The 14713-nt window shown below is 35.7% G+C and overlaps 1 protein-coding gene across 1 annotated transcript in view; it reads left to right on the top strand.

Moving 5' to 3' along the window:
• LOC123549661 (flavin-containing monooxygenase 5-like) overlaps positions 1-14713 on the top strand; it is a 66013-nt gene that overhangs the window by 46996 nt on the left and 4304 nt on the right. The window contains exons 2-4 of the mRNA XM_045337924.2: positions 9087-9254; positions 10456-10620; positions 12762-13449. Coding sequence (XP_045193859.1) covers positions 9089-9254; positions 10456-10620; positions 12762-13449 — 1019 coding nt within the window. The 5' untranslated portion in view covers positions 9087-9088. The remainder of the gene's footprint in view (positions 1-9086; positions 9255-10455; positions 10621-12761; positions 13450-14713) is intronic.

The following is a 14713-nucleotide window of genomic DNA, read 5'->3' as shown; positions in this document are numbered from 1 at the left end:
AGCATGGTGACCAAGTAAGGCTGAATTGAAGAAGTATTTAGAAGTAGACAATGTTCTATACTATATTTCGAACCCAGATGAAGAACCAGTTATGAGACTATATGTTCCTAGTCATTTGAAATCATTAGTTATAACAGAATATCACAACAATGGTCACCCTGGTAACAAGTATGTTTGCAACTATAAAAAACAAAGTATACTGGCCAAATATGTTTAAAGAACTTCATAGATATGTAACAACTTGTGTTGATTGCCAGTCTAGAAATTTGACAAAGGTTTTAAAGCGCCTTAAGAGAAACAAATATTGCACCATTTCCATTTGCTATTGTCTCAATAGACATATGTGGTCCTTATGAGAAAACACTTAGTGGCAATCGTTACATCATTTGTTTGTGTTGACATGTTCAGTGGTTTTCCAGAAGCTTTCGCAGCTCCTGATAAAAGTACAAATACAGTAATAGATTTACTTTTGAATGAGATATATCCTAGATATGGATGTCCTCTCCAGATAATTCATGACCGAGGGTCAGAATTTACGAGTTCTCCCTTTAGGGAGGTCCTGAAAGAGTTAAATATTGACAATGTATCATGTACAGCATACCACCCAGAAAGTAATGCAAAACAAGAACGAATGCACAGAGTTCTACATGATATTTTAGCAAAAGAGTTCAAGGTAATACACGAGAATGGGATCCCCATCTTAATATGTCTTTAGCAGGCATACGTCACAATGTTTCTTCAAGTTCAAAGTTCACACCTTTCTATTTAGTTTACAACAGAGACCCGATTTTACCTATTGATAATTTGCTAAAGCTAGAGCTAAATACCATGGCGAAGAGTTTCATAAGATAGTTCTTCAAGAACAACATGCAAGTTTCCTTACTGCTTATAGACATTTAAAGCGCTCGAAACGAAAACATAAGGCACAAGTAGACAAAAAAGCAAAGACATTAAAGTTCGAAATAAATGATCCTGTCTATTACAAGAACTATCAAAGAAAAACAAGCTTGAAGATCGCTGGAAATCACATTACAGAATTCTTGAACAAAAAGGTCCAGTTACATACCTTATTAAGAACCAGCTTGACAATTCAGTTGTTCAAGTACATGCAGATCAGATAAGGCTTGCTGACATTGCTGAATGGCCCGAACGCAAGCTGTCAAAGGTTATCCAAGACGAAGGGTTAATTATGTAATACCTCCTGATGATTCTAGCTCAAGCAGTCATGATGAATCTGATGTTTCTGATACTGAAATATCAAACAAAATCAGAAAAGTTAAAATGCCTAAAAGCACAAATAGGGTCCCTCAAGAACGTGAAAATTCTTCCCCGGAAGATAACATTCCTTTAGCTCAGTTAAGAAAAAATTTAAGAGAACAGAGTAGGGAACAAATGATCAGAAACGGAACAAAAAGCAAGCAATACTGGCGAAAGTTCAGCTAGTATGGGTAACAATACAGAAGGAAACAATTACCTTGATAATGAATCCGTATGGAATCAGGTGCTTCCCATTCTGATCAGTCCCTAGAGACAGATGACATGGATACACAGTCTTTGTCAAACGAGTCTGAAAATAATCAAAGTAACATGGTTATTGAAAATGTAACACGACACACAAAACACCTAATCATGTTATGAAACATGATACTGATGACAAACAAAAATATCTACAAATGATTAAGTCACATGGCTGAGAATGAAAAAAGCAAAAATGACATAATGCAAGGTTTGCTAAAGACATTGTTTTAGACTTAATGTTAGACAATTGTTTCAGGGCTTAAACGAAGGTCTATCTTAGAGAATACTTTGCTATTTTGTAGCATAAAATGATTTTAACAAGAGATTGGTAAGAAAAGTAGCGCTATATGATGACGTTGATAAATCCAAATGACTTCACCCAAGGTGTATATTCATATACACTGTATTGTTTTGTAAATATCTTCAATTAAAGTTATTTGTTCATACATTTATTTTTATAACTGTTCGGTGTTGGTTAAGTTCCTAATGCACAAAGTTATATTTTCTGCATAGTAAAAGGCTAGTAGAAAATACAAGATAGACCGCAACGTAACATTTGTTTCTTTATTCTGTTGAGAACAGAATACCTATGTGTTATTCACATTTGAAATTATGGTTATCAAAATATAGTGTTCTGAGACCTGTGAGAACAATTATATCGTGAGGTTCACTGTTTAAGCATACTTTAGTAATGTAAGACGCAAAGAAAAAGTCATAATGTGAGATTTACAATAATGGTTATTGATTAATGTTAACAATAAAGAAAAATTGCCTGGCTAACATTTTTATGTATATTTTGTGTTTTGTTTCTGCAATTAATGTCAGCTGCAGTCTGTAGAGTATAAAAACGGTTGTCACGATAAGTTTCTCCACGCACTGTTTACATTAAACTGGTGTCATGATAAATTTCTCCACGCACCTGTTCCAGAAACGGTGTCATGAAAGGTTTACACACGCACCTGTTACAAAATCCGGTGTCATGGTAAATATCTCCTAGCACCTGTTTAAAGTATTTCTGAAGATTTTAGCTTAAGATTACGAAAAAGAAATAGTTATATTCAACCATCTGAAGTTTCTATACGAGATTTATGTTTTATTAAAGCACGTTCGCTTTGCCAGTATCTAATGATATTGGATTTTTTACAGTATTTTTTCTTAATAATAAAATGCAGATACGACTAAATTAGAGGCATAACCCAAAAAATTTAATACTTCATAGAATAAGCCGAATAAGTAAGGCTTACAATACGTAATTACTTTTATTGCAATATGATTTTTGTTTATTTAGATTTAGTGTTCTCAGACCTTTTTTTTGTGAGAAACAAGCATATTATTTACTAGCAATTATAGTTAAAGCACTTTACCGCGATACATTTCCACGAAATGAATAAATTGCTGTAATCGTATTAATTCTATTTTTTGTATCAAATCTACATGTTTCAAAGTTCATATCCTTAAAGTATTTATTTTAAAGTTATATTGTTCAATTTTTAAATTAATAAAGTAAACATGGTCACAAATGCTGTGAAATAAAAAGAAAATGCGGCAACCAGTACAAAAATTGTTATTCGTTTAACTATGTATCAAATTCACTTGCCCGAATAATTTTAGCGAAATAATTCAAAAAATATAAGTCTGTTTGCAAATGCAAATTAAATGTTAGAGTATTTTATATTTAAAACAATTTATATCAGTTAAAAGATAAATATATAAAGTGCTTACCTTATAATAACTTGAATACGTGTAATCATTCCTCCTGTCCATTGTTATATCCTTTTATTATATCTGAGTGCTCGTATTACGGTGGAACTTTAATTAAATTTCAAGCAAAATTTCTAAAACACGTCTGCACACAATACAAGCAAGAAGACAATGCCAGTTAACTAACAGCTTCGGCTACATATGCAAAAGGGAACTGACAAATTCACGGTTGAACGCACGATATTGACCAATGAGAAACTGCGTAACAATAACAGCCTCAAGGACTTATTATCAGTCAACTATATCAGCAACTTCCTGGTGGAAAAGCCAAAGTGACAAAGATAAAATCATGAATAATACAACAATCAACGAAAAATAACCCGAGCTATAATGATATATCAATCTTTCTCTCCATCTACAATTAAAGAAACTTTGTTAAGACAGGGAAATTTTTGAAAAATGTTAAAATGAAAAAGGAAATAATCTGAAATTCTGTGTAGAAAACAACAAAGAAAGAAGACAAATAAGAAACATTTTTTGCAACAGATATATTTACACAATGCAGATTCTCGTCAGAGTATTATACTTTTATTCCCCATGCAATTCTTATTGAGAATACCCGACGCAGTTTGCAAATAAATTGATTATGAATGACTATTTTATCAAGATGATATGAAGACTATATTTTGCCCTAGCTGAAAACTGTAAAGAATTAACATATTAAAACTAACTGGAAGTATTTTAGGCAGTTTTAGTAATTAGCAAATTCAGGATCCCACGGCCTACTCCGCAACGAGATGTGTGCATATAGAATTCAAAACAACAGACAATTATTACGGAACTATGGGACGCCGATGTGAACAACGCGAAACAGCAGACTTGGTGCCACTGACCGACAATGATGTTTTACTCTGCAGGGAACTGGCTGATGTTGGAGGCAGATTTGTTTTAAATTTGTTCATTTATTGTTTATTTCATTTGATATTTAAAAGAAAGAAAGGAAATTTATAAAAAAAATAAATAAATAAATGTTTTCGGTGCATACAAATGTATTTATAAAATGTTATACTCTATTACAAAATGTATACTCTAGATACAAGTCTCTGCAGAATTTTATTTTAATAAATAGATATCCGATTCGGCGTATTTCACTTGTAGCATGAGCGCAAAAAAAAAATACATGTTCAAGGCATATAAATACCCTGATCTTTAATCTGTACTTTATACATGTGCGCGTATTTAATTTTAAAATATTAGCATGTTTCAAAAGATATATCGTATTATAGAAGATGTGATTTTACGGCTGTTGATATTTTATAAACATGTAATGTAGTATTTAAAACCAGATATGTATTTTGCTTTCTAATTTCAGAACCACTTATGTTTTATATGTATGGCAAGCTCTGATAGATGCATCAGAAAGACGGAATTTCCACAAAATGAACGAAAAAACGAACAAACAGACGTTCATCTGACAAACGTGATACTTTAGAGTTATACTATTATATCTATATTCTGTTATATACATGTACTCGTGAAAATATAGACAGATGTGATTCGCAATGAAAAACTGTTTAATTTCAATGTATAATGTAATATTGTAAAACTACAGACGAATGTTTTGAAAGATATATAATGCACTTTATTTGTATGAAAGAAATCATCACGTTTTAAGAAATTCCTCGATTATATTGATTATGCTTGCACTAACTATTCTGATGCCCAAATACTGAGAAATTGTATCTATCTGTAATATTATGTACTTTAAATTGTCTTTTAATTGTATGTGTAAAATTACCCAACTGTTAAATCGTGCATTCAAAGCTAATTACGTTTACTAAATTATACCTGGCGAACCCTCGGCAACAATAATCTAAACGATTAACATAAGGATTTGTTATAGCTTAGATTACTATTAATCTTTTTATTATTTTTGTGGAAGAAATGAAGGGATTTGTAATGTAACAGGTTTGAAAGGTTCGGAATATTGTATATTCTATAAATCATTGTTTAATATGCTACGTAGAAAGATGATAAACTATCATACTTGAATCTAAATTGAAAAGCTGAATTGTCAAACCTGTCACAAAACATGTAGCCCAAGGGTTAAACAGGTATACTTAGTCGTTTATATCATTTACTTCCGGGATCAAAGTTAGATATGTTAAGGAAAAAGGCACGAGGGATTGTGTAATTTTACATAGCGGCTAGACTGCTTAATTAAATATATATGCTGAAATATAATTATCTAGGGTCAGAGAGAGAGTTAGATTTAGAGTTAGAGAGAAAGATGGGTTATAGATGCTAGATTGATAAGGTCACCTTTACTTAATAATATCTAGCTAAAATGTTATGATTAAATATTAAAGACTGTTGCTATGATAAATAAAACTGGTTATAAAAGGTTATGTTTGTTGTATTAAATGGCCACGCTACGTTACAAACTTAATGCCGTATGTTAACATAATGGTACGTCAAATTGCCAAGATGATATGGTCAGTAGACAAGACAGTATAGCAAATGGACAAAATAACACATAATTAAATAAGTTAATACTGCATGTAAACATAACGACATGCCCGTTTGACAAGATAACATGGTCAGTAGACAAGACAGTATAGCAAACAGACAAAATAACACAGTTTTAAACAAATTAATACTGCATGTAAACATAATGACATATCCGTTTGACAAGATAACATGGTCAGTTGACAAGACAGTATAGCAAACGGACAAAATAACACAGCCTTTAACAAGTTAACACTTATGTAAACATAATGACATGTCCTTTTGACAAGATACTATGGTCAGTAGACAAGACAGTATAGCAAACGGATAAAATAACACAGCTTTAAACAAGTTAATACTGTAAGTTAACATAATGGCATGTCTGTTTGACAAGATGATATGGTTAGTAGACAAGACAGTACAGCAAATGGACAAAACACAACTAGACAAGACAGTATAGCAAACAGACAAAATAACACAATTTAATACTGTATGCAAACATAATGACATGTCCATTTGACAAGATAATATAGTCAGTAGACAAGACAGTACAGCAATCTAACAAAAAACACAGCTTTAAACAAGTTAATACTGTATGTTACCACAATAAAACTACAGTTGATCACATCAGATAGTCCCGGCGTTCCATAGTATATCTTGATACATTTGGGTAGGGTAAGAAATCGTAATCTTTCCCAACTAAGTAGACAAGAAATTACCAACCATGCATAAACTAACAAAAAAAATTGACTTCAAATTGTAAGTATATGAATGTGACACTTGAGAATGTTTTTACTATGTTTTATGAAAATCCACCGATGCAGAAATGGTAGACATTTTCCGCTTAATGAGGTCTAAGGTTATAACATAAAGAATTTTGAAAACATTGAAAACACATCAACAAGTGTAATGAAGTGTAGATCTTGTTTAAGTGTAAGTAGAGTCTACCCAGTTTGTGTATTAACTCTCAGCCTGATAAATTTCTAAAATGGACTGGTCCATCATTCAAAATGGGCAGACTACAACTAATTATTCAAAGGAGTGTTCACTGATGATTCACTGACTGGATAGCGAACAGTGCAGACCATGATCAGACTGCATGGATGTGCAGGCTGATCTTGGTCTGCACTGGTCGCAAAGGCTGAATCACTTGCCGCCTGCAGGATAAAGGTTAAATTAGTATAACAAATGTAGAGGTCAAATCAGCTATTATAACATACTCATTACATTGGAGTTACAGTGGAACCTAAAGCGTCAATATTTTCCATATTGACGTCCAAATTTCATATCGGGTGCGTGACGTCATTTGTGACATCAGTCGCGTTTAAAGTTCTTTGACGACGATATTTCAATTTTACACCGGCTAAAAAATAAATTTATATTATTTATATTATTTATATATCAATTATAAGTGTAGTGTGTGTATGTAATAAAAAGATTATTATACCCCCACAAAACGAAGTTTGAGCGGGGTGTTGGTGGGGGGGGGGGGGGGGGTTTATATAGGAGTGAGCTTGTCGGCCGGCCGGTCGGTCCGTTGGTTTTCATGGTTTTCGGACAATAACTCATGAAAGGCTTGACCGATTTAAATAATTTTTGGTTTACAGGTACAACATCAGAAAATACAGGTCAGATTTGACTTGCTTGGAGGTCAGTAGGTCAAAGGTAAAAGTTATACGGTTTCCGGATGATTACTTGAGAACGCTTGGGCCTAGGGTTATAACTTTTTGTACACAGGTGTAACATGATAAAATACAGGTCAAGTTCGACTTTGAGATTAGTAGGTCAAAGGTCAAGGTCACAATGACACAAAACAGTTAAATGGTTTCCGGATGATATCCTGAGAGCGCTTTAGCCTAGGATCATAAGTTTCGGTACACAGATATAGCATCATGAAATACAGGTCAAGTTCGACTTTTAGGTCAGCAGGTCAAAGGTCAAGGTCACACTGACCCGTAACAGTTAAACGGTTTCCGGGTGATAACTTGAGAACGCTTGGGCCTAGGATCATAAATTTTTGTACAGAAGGTAACATGATAAAATACTGGTCAAGTTTGACTTTGAGGTTAGTAGGTCATATGTCAAGGTCACAATGACACGAAACAGTTAAACGATTGCTGGATGATAACTTGAGAACACTTTGGCCTAGGATCATGGAAATTTATAGGGAGGTTGGTCATGACCAGCAGATGACCTCTAATAATTTTGAGGTCAGAGGTCAAAGGTCAAGGTCACACTGGGCCGGAACATCTAAACAGTTTTCGGACAATAACTTTATCTGCACAGTCTGGTCAGGATCCATGCTGTTCGCTTTCAAAGCCTATTGCAATTAGAGAAACCGTTAGCGGACAACATGGATACAGACCAGACTGGTCTGCATCTATGCTGGTCGCAAATGCACAATGTTGGTTTTCTCATGGCGCGGCCCAAATATTAATAATTGTAATAAAAGGGTCATAAAAGGTAAAAGTAAACGTAAAGTATCTTGTTTACGTGGGTAGTCGACGAAAGTCCCCACTTGGAACGGACGGAAAACATTTCCAGCCGAGGCCGCGGCAGGCGTCATAGGCGTCATATTTACCTCCCCAACATCCGGTCTAATCTGATACTGCAGGAAACAGTACCAATTTAAGTAAATCACCCAGCACTGAACACTAGTCGGGATATCAGCCGCGACCGGGAATCGAACCCGGGCCGCTGGCGTTGTCCAACCAGCTAACCACTGCACCACTGATTCCTATGTAATGATTACTCTGTGTTTATTTGACATTGATAGAGAAAATAAAAAATCGAATGTTTTAAAGTTTAAAGGGACTGGCCTCCAGATCGTTCAACAAGAAATTTTTTTTTAGATGTCTGGAAATAAATGCTACATTTCTTAAGAAGGCTTTAAAACTTAATTACTGACAAACTATCTGTCCCGGAAACACATGAGAATTTGTTGTTTTTACTACTTTTTTTACGATGAAGATCGAAAAGCGTTTGTAACGCTTTACCCCAGTTAAACTATCTTGATTATGAATATCTATATTTCGAAATTATGATTTATTAATTCCGCTATAGCTCTATTGGTTACGACGACGGGAAAGTGTCTATTGTCGCTGTGGTCTGGAGTTCGATTCCCAATGTGGTCATCTTTTTTCTTGATTTGGAATTTTTAAAATATTTTAGAAACAAAAACTCATATTCTAATGTTCATAATATGACCGAACTTCAATTTGAAAGAAAGATTAATTTTTAATTTGGAGGTCTATGCCTTTAAACGTTGATGAATAGACGTGTCCTAAAAATGTAGCATCATCACGATAAAATGTAATAGAAAGTTTTTATTTCTTATCATTTATGTTTATGTTACATAGCTATGTCTACTGCAACTAAGAAGAGCATTTGTGTAATTGGTGCGGGTCCAAGTGGCATGTCTACCCTATACCATTTCGCCAACATGGAGGACACAAACGACGTAGAACTTGTGTGCTACGAAAAGCAACGCCAGTGGGGCGGATTGTGGAACTACAGCTGGAGAACAGGTAGCTTACAAGCACATTACCTTACAGAATATGCACATATTGTAAGAAAACAAAACGACTTTGAGAAATTCTGTTACCTAATCTATCGATCCATCATGGTTAATTAACAGCTGTAGAATGATACAATTGAGCCGTGCCATGGGAAAACCAACATAGTGGGTGTGCGACCAGCATGGATCCAGACCAGCCTGCGCATCCGCGCAGTCTGGTCAGGATCCATGCTGTTCGCTAACAGTTTCTCCAATTCCAATAGGCTTTAAAAGCGAACAGCATGGAGCCTGACCAGACTGCGCGGATGCGCAGGCTGGTCTGGATCCATGCTGGTCGCACACCCACTATGTTGGTTTTCCCATGGCACGGCTCAATTAAAAATATGTTGCACTTTCCTAAGAAAACATCATTACGCAAAACAGGCTGTTCACAGATGTTCTTCTAACGTGTAGATAATTTTTGAAGTACAGTGCAACCTCTGTAGAGCAACACCCTTTAGGAGATGCAGAAATTGGCCTCTGTTGAGAGGTTGTTGCTCTATAGAGGTTAAATTGATAGTAAATTTCAACTACGGGAAATTTTGATGATGCTGTTGGGGGCAGGTTTTTGCTAGAGAGGGCCGCTCTGGAGAGGTTGCACTGTATATATATAATATTCTGTCAGACACACATAATTTCAATTTTTTGTGTGAGATACTTTTAATGTTCTGGTCTGCATTTCTTAGAGAGTTGTTTGTTAGTCATAAGTCCTAGGACCAACGTTAGGATGGAATAGGTTTGCATTTAGACTGTTCCGGACTTAAACAATCTTAGTCAGAACGTTTGACTTAGGACCAATTTGTTCTCTCAAATAGAAGTTAAAAAACATATGGTATTACAAATATGGCAAATAACATTTTGTATTTAGAATTTTACAAGTAACTGTCATTACTAACAAGTAAAAGGAATTCGGCAATAAGCATGACACACTGGCCTTCCATACAATTCAGTGTTGTGTGAAATATGAATTGTGAGTGTCTTTTCTAACAATTTCTCAACTATATTAAGGATGCAGTGAGCGCAAAGCCAAACATTATAGTGCTGCGCCTCACTGGAAAAGCAGGCAATAGACAAGTGACATGATACCTTAACCAGTCACCGTATTCTGACACCTGGCTGACCAGTCCTTGTACATTGTAGTATCCTCTTCTTTGTATATATTCTTTCTGTAGGTAACGACAAGTATGGAGAACTGTGTCATAGCGGCATGTACAAAAACCTATTCACAAATGGTGCAAAAGAGTTCCATGAATACCCCGATTACACATTCGAGAAGCATTTCGGAAAACCAATTCCTTCATTTCCCCCAAGGCCAGTTATGCGAGACTATCTTGAAGGTAAGAATTTAATGATGACATCGTACACATAGATAACCCTGTGTTTCAGAGGAATGTATAGACATATAGTCATATCTGGCTTAACACAATCCTGAAATGAAATGTTATTCGTCATTTTACCAAGCCAGATTAACCGTAGTCTCAGTTCACCCTTGAATATTTAAACAGCCCAGATCATCCTACTTTTATAATGACCTTATTGTACTAATATGGAAATTTATTAATTGACAGACTGGCGGCAGACGTACGGTGTAATCAGTAAAATATTAGTTCACTTTTCAGTTCAGTTACAATAATATCATATGAATGGATCAGTTTCGCAGTAAACATACTTAAGACGAAACTTTACTGTGCAACTTGAAGGCTATATGAGCCGCGCCATGGGAAAACCAACATGGTGGCTTTGCGATCAGCATGGATCCAGACCAGCCTGCGCATCCGCGCAGTCTGGTCAGGATCCATGCTAATCGCTTTCAAAGCCTATTGTAATTAAAGAAACTGTTAGCGAACAGCATGGATCCTGACCAGACTGCGCGGGTACGCAGGCTGATCTGGATCCATGCTGGTGACGCAAAGCCACTATGTTGGTTTTCTCATGGCGCGGCTTATATCTAGGCTGCTTACTTCGCGCATATATATAATTCTAAAGATTTTCAAGATATACATGTAGTTATTGTTCCTGTGCATATTAACTCCTCATATTGCAGTGTATCATTGTGTCAAATTTTACTAAATTTTCTCCAGTGATGTCTTAAATGTTTTGGGACGAACGGACGGGTCAAAGTGATCCCAATAAAGCCTCCAGAGCTTTGTCGGGATATATTAAAAGTATTCTACAGATAAAATCGAAATAATATAACTGATTACATGACACGACTGCTCATTTCAGTCGCCGGCCCATTGTTTGTAATATTGACTGGTCATTAGTTCAAAACTTAAGTCAAAACATAAAGAAACAAGAGCACCGCCTTGCGGGTGCTGACGCTCATCTGATTTTTTTTGTATAATAGAAATATTGTCCTACCCATGATTTTCTAAGTCTAAAAAGGGCCATCATTCTTGCAAAAAGCAGGATAGAGTTATGTTTCTTGATGTACAGTGTCCACTTATGATGATGAAAAACTGTTGCAAGTTTTAAAGCAATAGCTTTGATAGTTTATGAGAAAAGTATACTTAAACATAATACTCAACCAAGAAAATGATTTTCTAAGTCCAAAAGGGGCAATAATTATTGCAAAAAGCAGGATGGAGTTATGTTGCTTGCTGTACAGGGTCAGCTTATGATGGTGAACAAGTGTTGCAAGTTTCAAAGCAATAGCTTTGATAGTTTAAGAGAAAAAGTTCACCTAAACATAAAACTTAACCAAGAAATCTGATATTTTCTAAGTCCAAAAGGGGCCATAAATCTTGCAAAAAGCAGGATGGAGTTATGTTTCTTGCTGTACAGGGTCAGCTTATGATGGTGAACAAGTGTTGCAAGTTTTAAAGCAATAGCTTTGATAGTTTAGGATAAAAAGCTGACCTAAACATAAAACTTAACCAAGAAAACTGATTTTCTAAGTCCAAAGGGGCCAATAATTCTTGCAAAAAGCAAGATGAGTTATGTTTCTTGATGTACAGGGTCTGCTTATGTTGGAAACAAGTATTCCAGTTTCAAAGCAATAGCTTGATAGTTTAGGAGAAAGTTGACCTAAACTAAAACTTAACCAAGAAATCTGATATTTTCTAAGTACAAAGGGGCCATATCTTGCAAAAGCAGATGAGTTATGTTTCTTGCTATACAGGGTCAGCTTATATGGTGAACAGTATTCAGTTTCAAGCAATAGCTTTGATAGTTTAGGGAAAACTGACCTAACATAAAACTAACCAGGCACGCCGCGCAGACGCCGACGCGACGCGACAACGCTCAAGTATGACAGTAACTCATCATTTTTTTCAAAAATCAGATGAGCTAAAAAAAGAAACTTGACTTGCTGGTCATTGTCGAACTATTGCCGGTGTCCAGAGAACGAGGCAGATAGTTTGACCATTGATCAGCAAACCATTTAATATGTGTTTAATGCTGACTCTTCATTAACAATCAAATTCATTATCTAAAATGCTGAGCTTTATATTTAAACTTGCTTGTGTGTTTATTTAAGGGCGATGGCAACAAAAAGGTAAAGCAGACTTGAGCAGATATATTAAATTCAACACCGTTGTACGCCATGTCAGTTATGATGAAAAATCTGGCTTCACGGTAGAAACCTACGATCTGGCGGAAAACAAGACCACGAGTCGGACATTCACGCACGTTGTTGTTGCAGTTGGCATTTTCAATTGCCCAAACGTACCTTACATCAGTGGCATAGAAACCTTCGAGGGCCGCGTTTTGCATTCCCATAATTACAGGAACGCCGCAGAGTTCAAAGGTCAGCGCTTACTCGTCATAGGAGCAAGCTATTCCGCGGAAGATATCGCCATTCAATGTAAGAAATATGGCGCAAGCGATATCATATGCACATGGAGGAACAAGCCCATGGGATTCAAATGGCCGAAAGGTATAGAAGAACGCCCTTTCGTACAAAAATTTGAGAGAAACCGTGCATTTTTCAAAGATGGGTCATCGGCAGAGGTGGACTCTGTGATTTATTGCACCGGATACCTTTACGCTTTCCCGTTTATGGAAGACAAACTGCGTTTATCATCGAGTCTGTCTCTGTACCCAGATAACCTGTACAAAGGCTCCCTTTGGTTAGGGGGCGGGGACAACAAGCTGTTTTACGTTGGTGTTCAAAACCAGTACTACAGTTTTACCATGTTTGATGCAACGGCTTTGTGGGTTTGTCTGTAAGTTTATTTTCCATATTGCAACGCACTGTGTCGTTTACCAACATTCATGTCGTAAAATTCTTTGAAATAGACGCAGAAATGTTTTTATTGAACATTAAATGGTACTTGCACTAAATTTCAGTCAAAACTTCTAACGCGCTCTCGCTGTTTTGACAGTATTTAACCATTACCCTGCTATATTCTGTAGCGAGTATTTCAATTTGGACTGTACCATTAACTGTTAAAATGGGTGCTTACCTAAAGAAACTGACTGAATGGCGAACAGTGCAGATCATGATCAGACTGCAATGATGTGCAGACTGTTCATGATCTACATAGGTCGCAAAGGCAGAATCAAAATACAGATGAATGCTTTGTTTTTACGCAATGAGAAAATATCATTTATAGGGATGCAGATGTCACTGACACATCAAGTATATGGTTAAAACAACTCTGTTAAGTCTGTTTCCAAGATAAAAGGTAAAGAGCATGTGACTTGCCGGCCTAATGACAAAATTCGCATGTTTGTAAACTTTAAGCTATTATGTTTTAATGTGACTTTTTAAAGTTTGGTTGAGTCATAAAAGACATATATGATAGAGTGTTATTCAATTTTGTAGAAATATTTGTACAGTAGAACCCCGCTAATAAGACCACCAACGGTTCTTTCAAAAAGTCTTAACTGAGGGGTGATCTTAATAAGGGCGGAAGTAATCCAACACACACCTTAGGTCTAAAATGTGCATTTTACTTGTACATGTATATAGATATGGTGTGTATGTCATTAGCAACATAATGGTCTAAATGTGTTAACAATTTTATATTAGTATTATGAAAGTTATTAACAACAATGACGCCACAGTTTCTAAAATGATTGAAATTATTTGATATTTTAATAACTTAAAGATGTATATGCAATTTAAAATGTTTCAAAGTGTTATATATAATTGAGCCGCACCATGAGAAAACCAACGTAAGGCATTTGCGACTAGCATGGATCCAGACCAGTCTGCGCATCCGCGCAGTCTGGCCAGGATCCATATGTACTGTTCGCTTTCAAACCCTATGCAATTAGAGAAACCGTTAGCGAACAGTATGGATCCTGACCAAACTGTGCAGATGCGCAGGCTGGTCTGGATCCATGCTGGTCGCACAAGAACTATGTTGGTTTTCTCATGGTGCGGCTCATATATAAAATTGTGGAAGAATATTCACGTTTCATGTTGTGTAGTAGTTAGCTTCTTGTCATTTAGATTTTATTACATTTTTGTGATAATTGTTT

Source organism: Mercenaria mercenaria, chromosome 6, assembly GCF_021730395.1.
Source record: "Mercenaria mercenaria strain notata chromosome 6, MADL_Memer_1, whole genome shotgun sequence".
Taxonomy (NCBI): domain Eukaryota; kingdom Metazoa; phylum Mollusca; class Bivalvia; order Venerida; family Veneridae; genus Mercenaria; species Mercenaria mercenaria.
The sequence above is the reverse complement of the archived record's forward strand: the minus strand, read 5'-3'. Positions and strand labels throughout refer to the sequence as shown.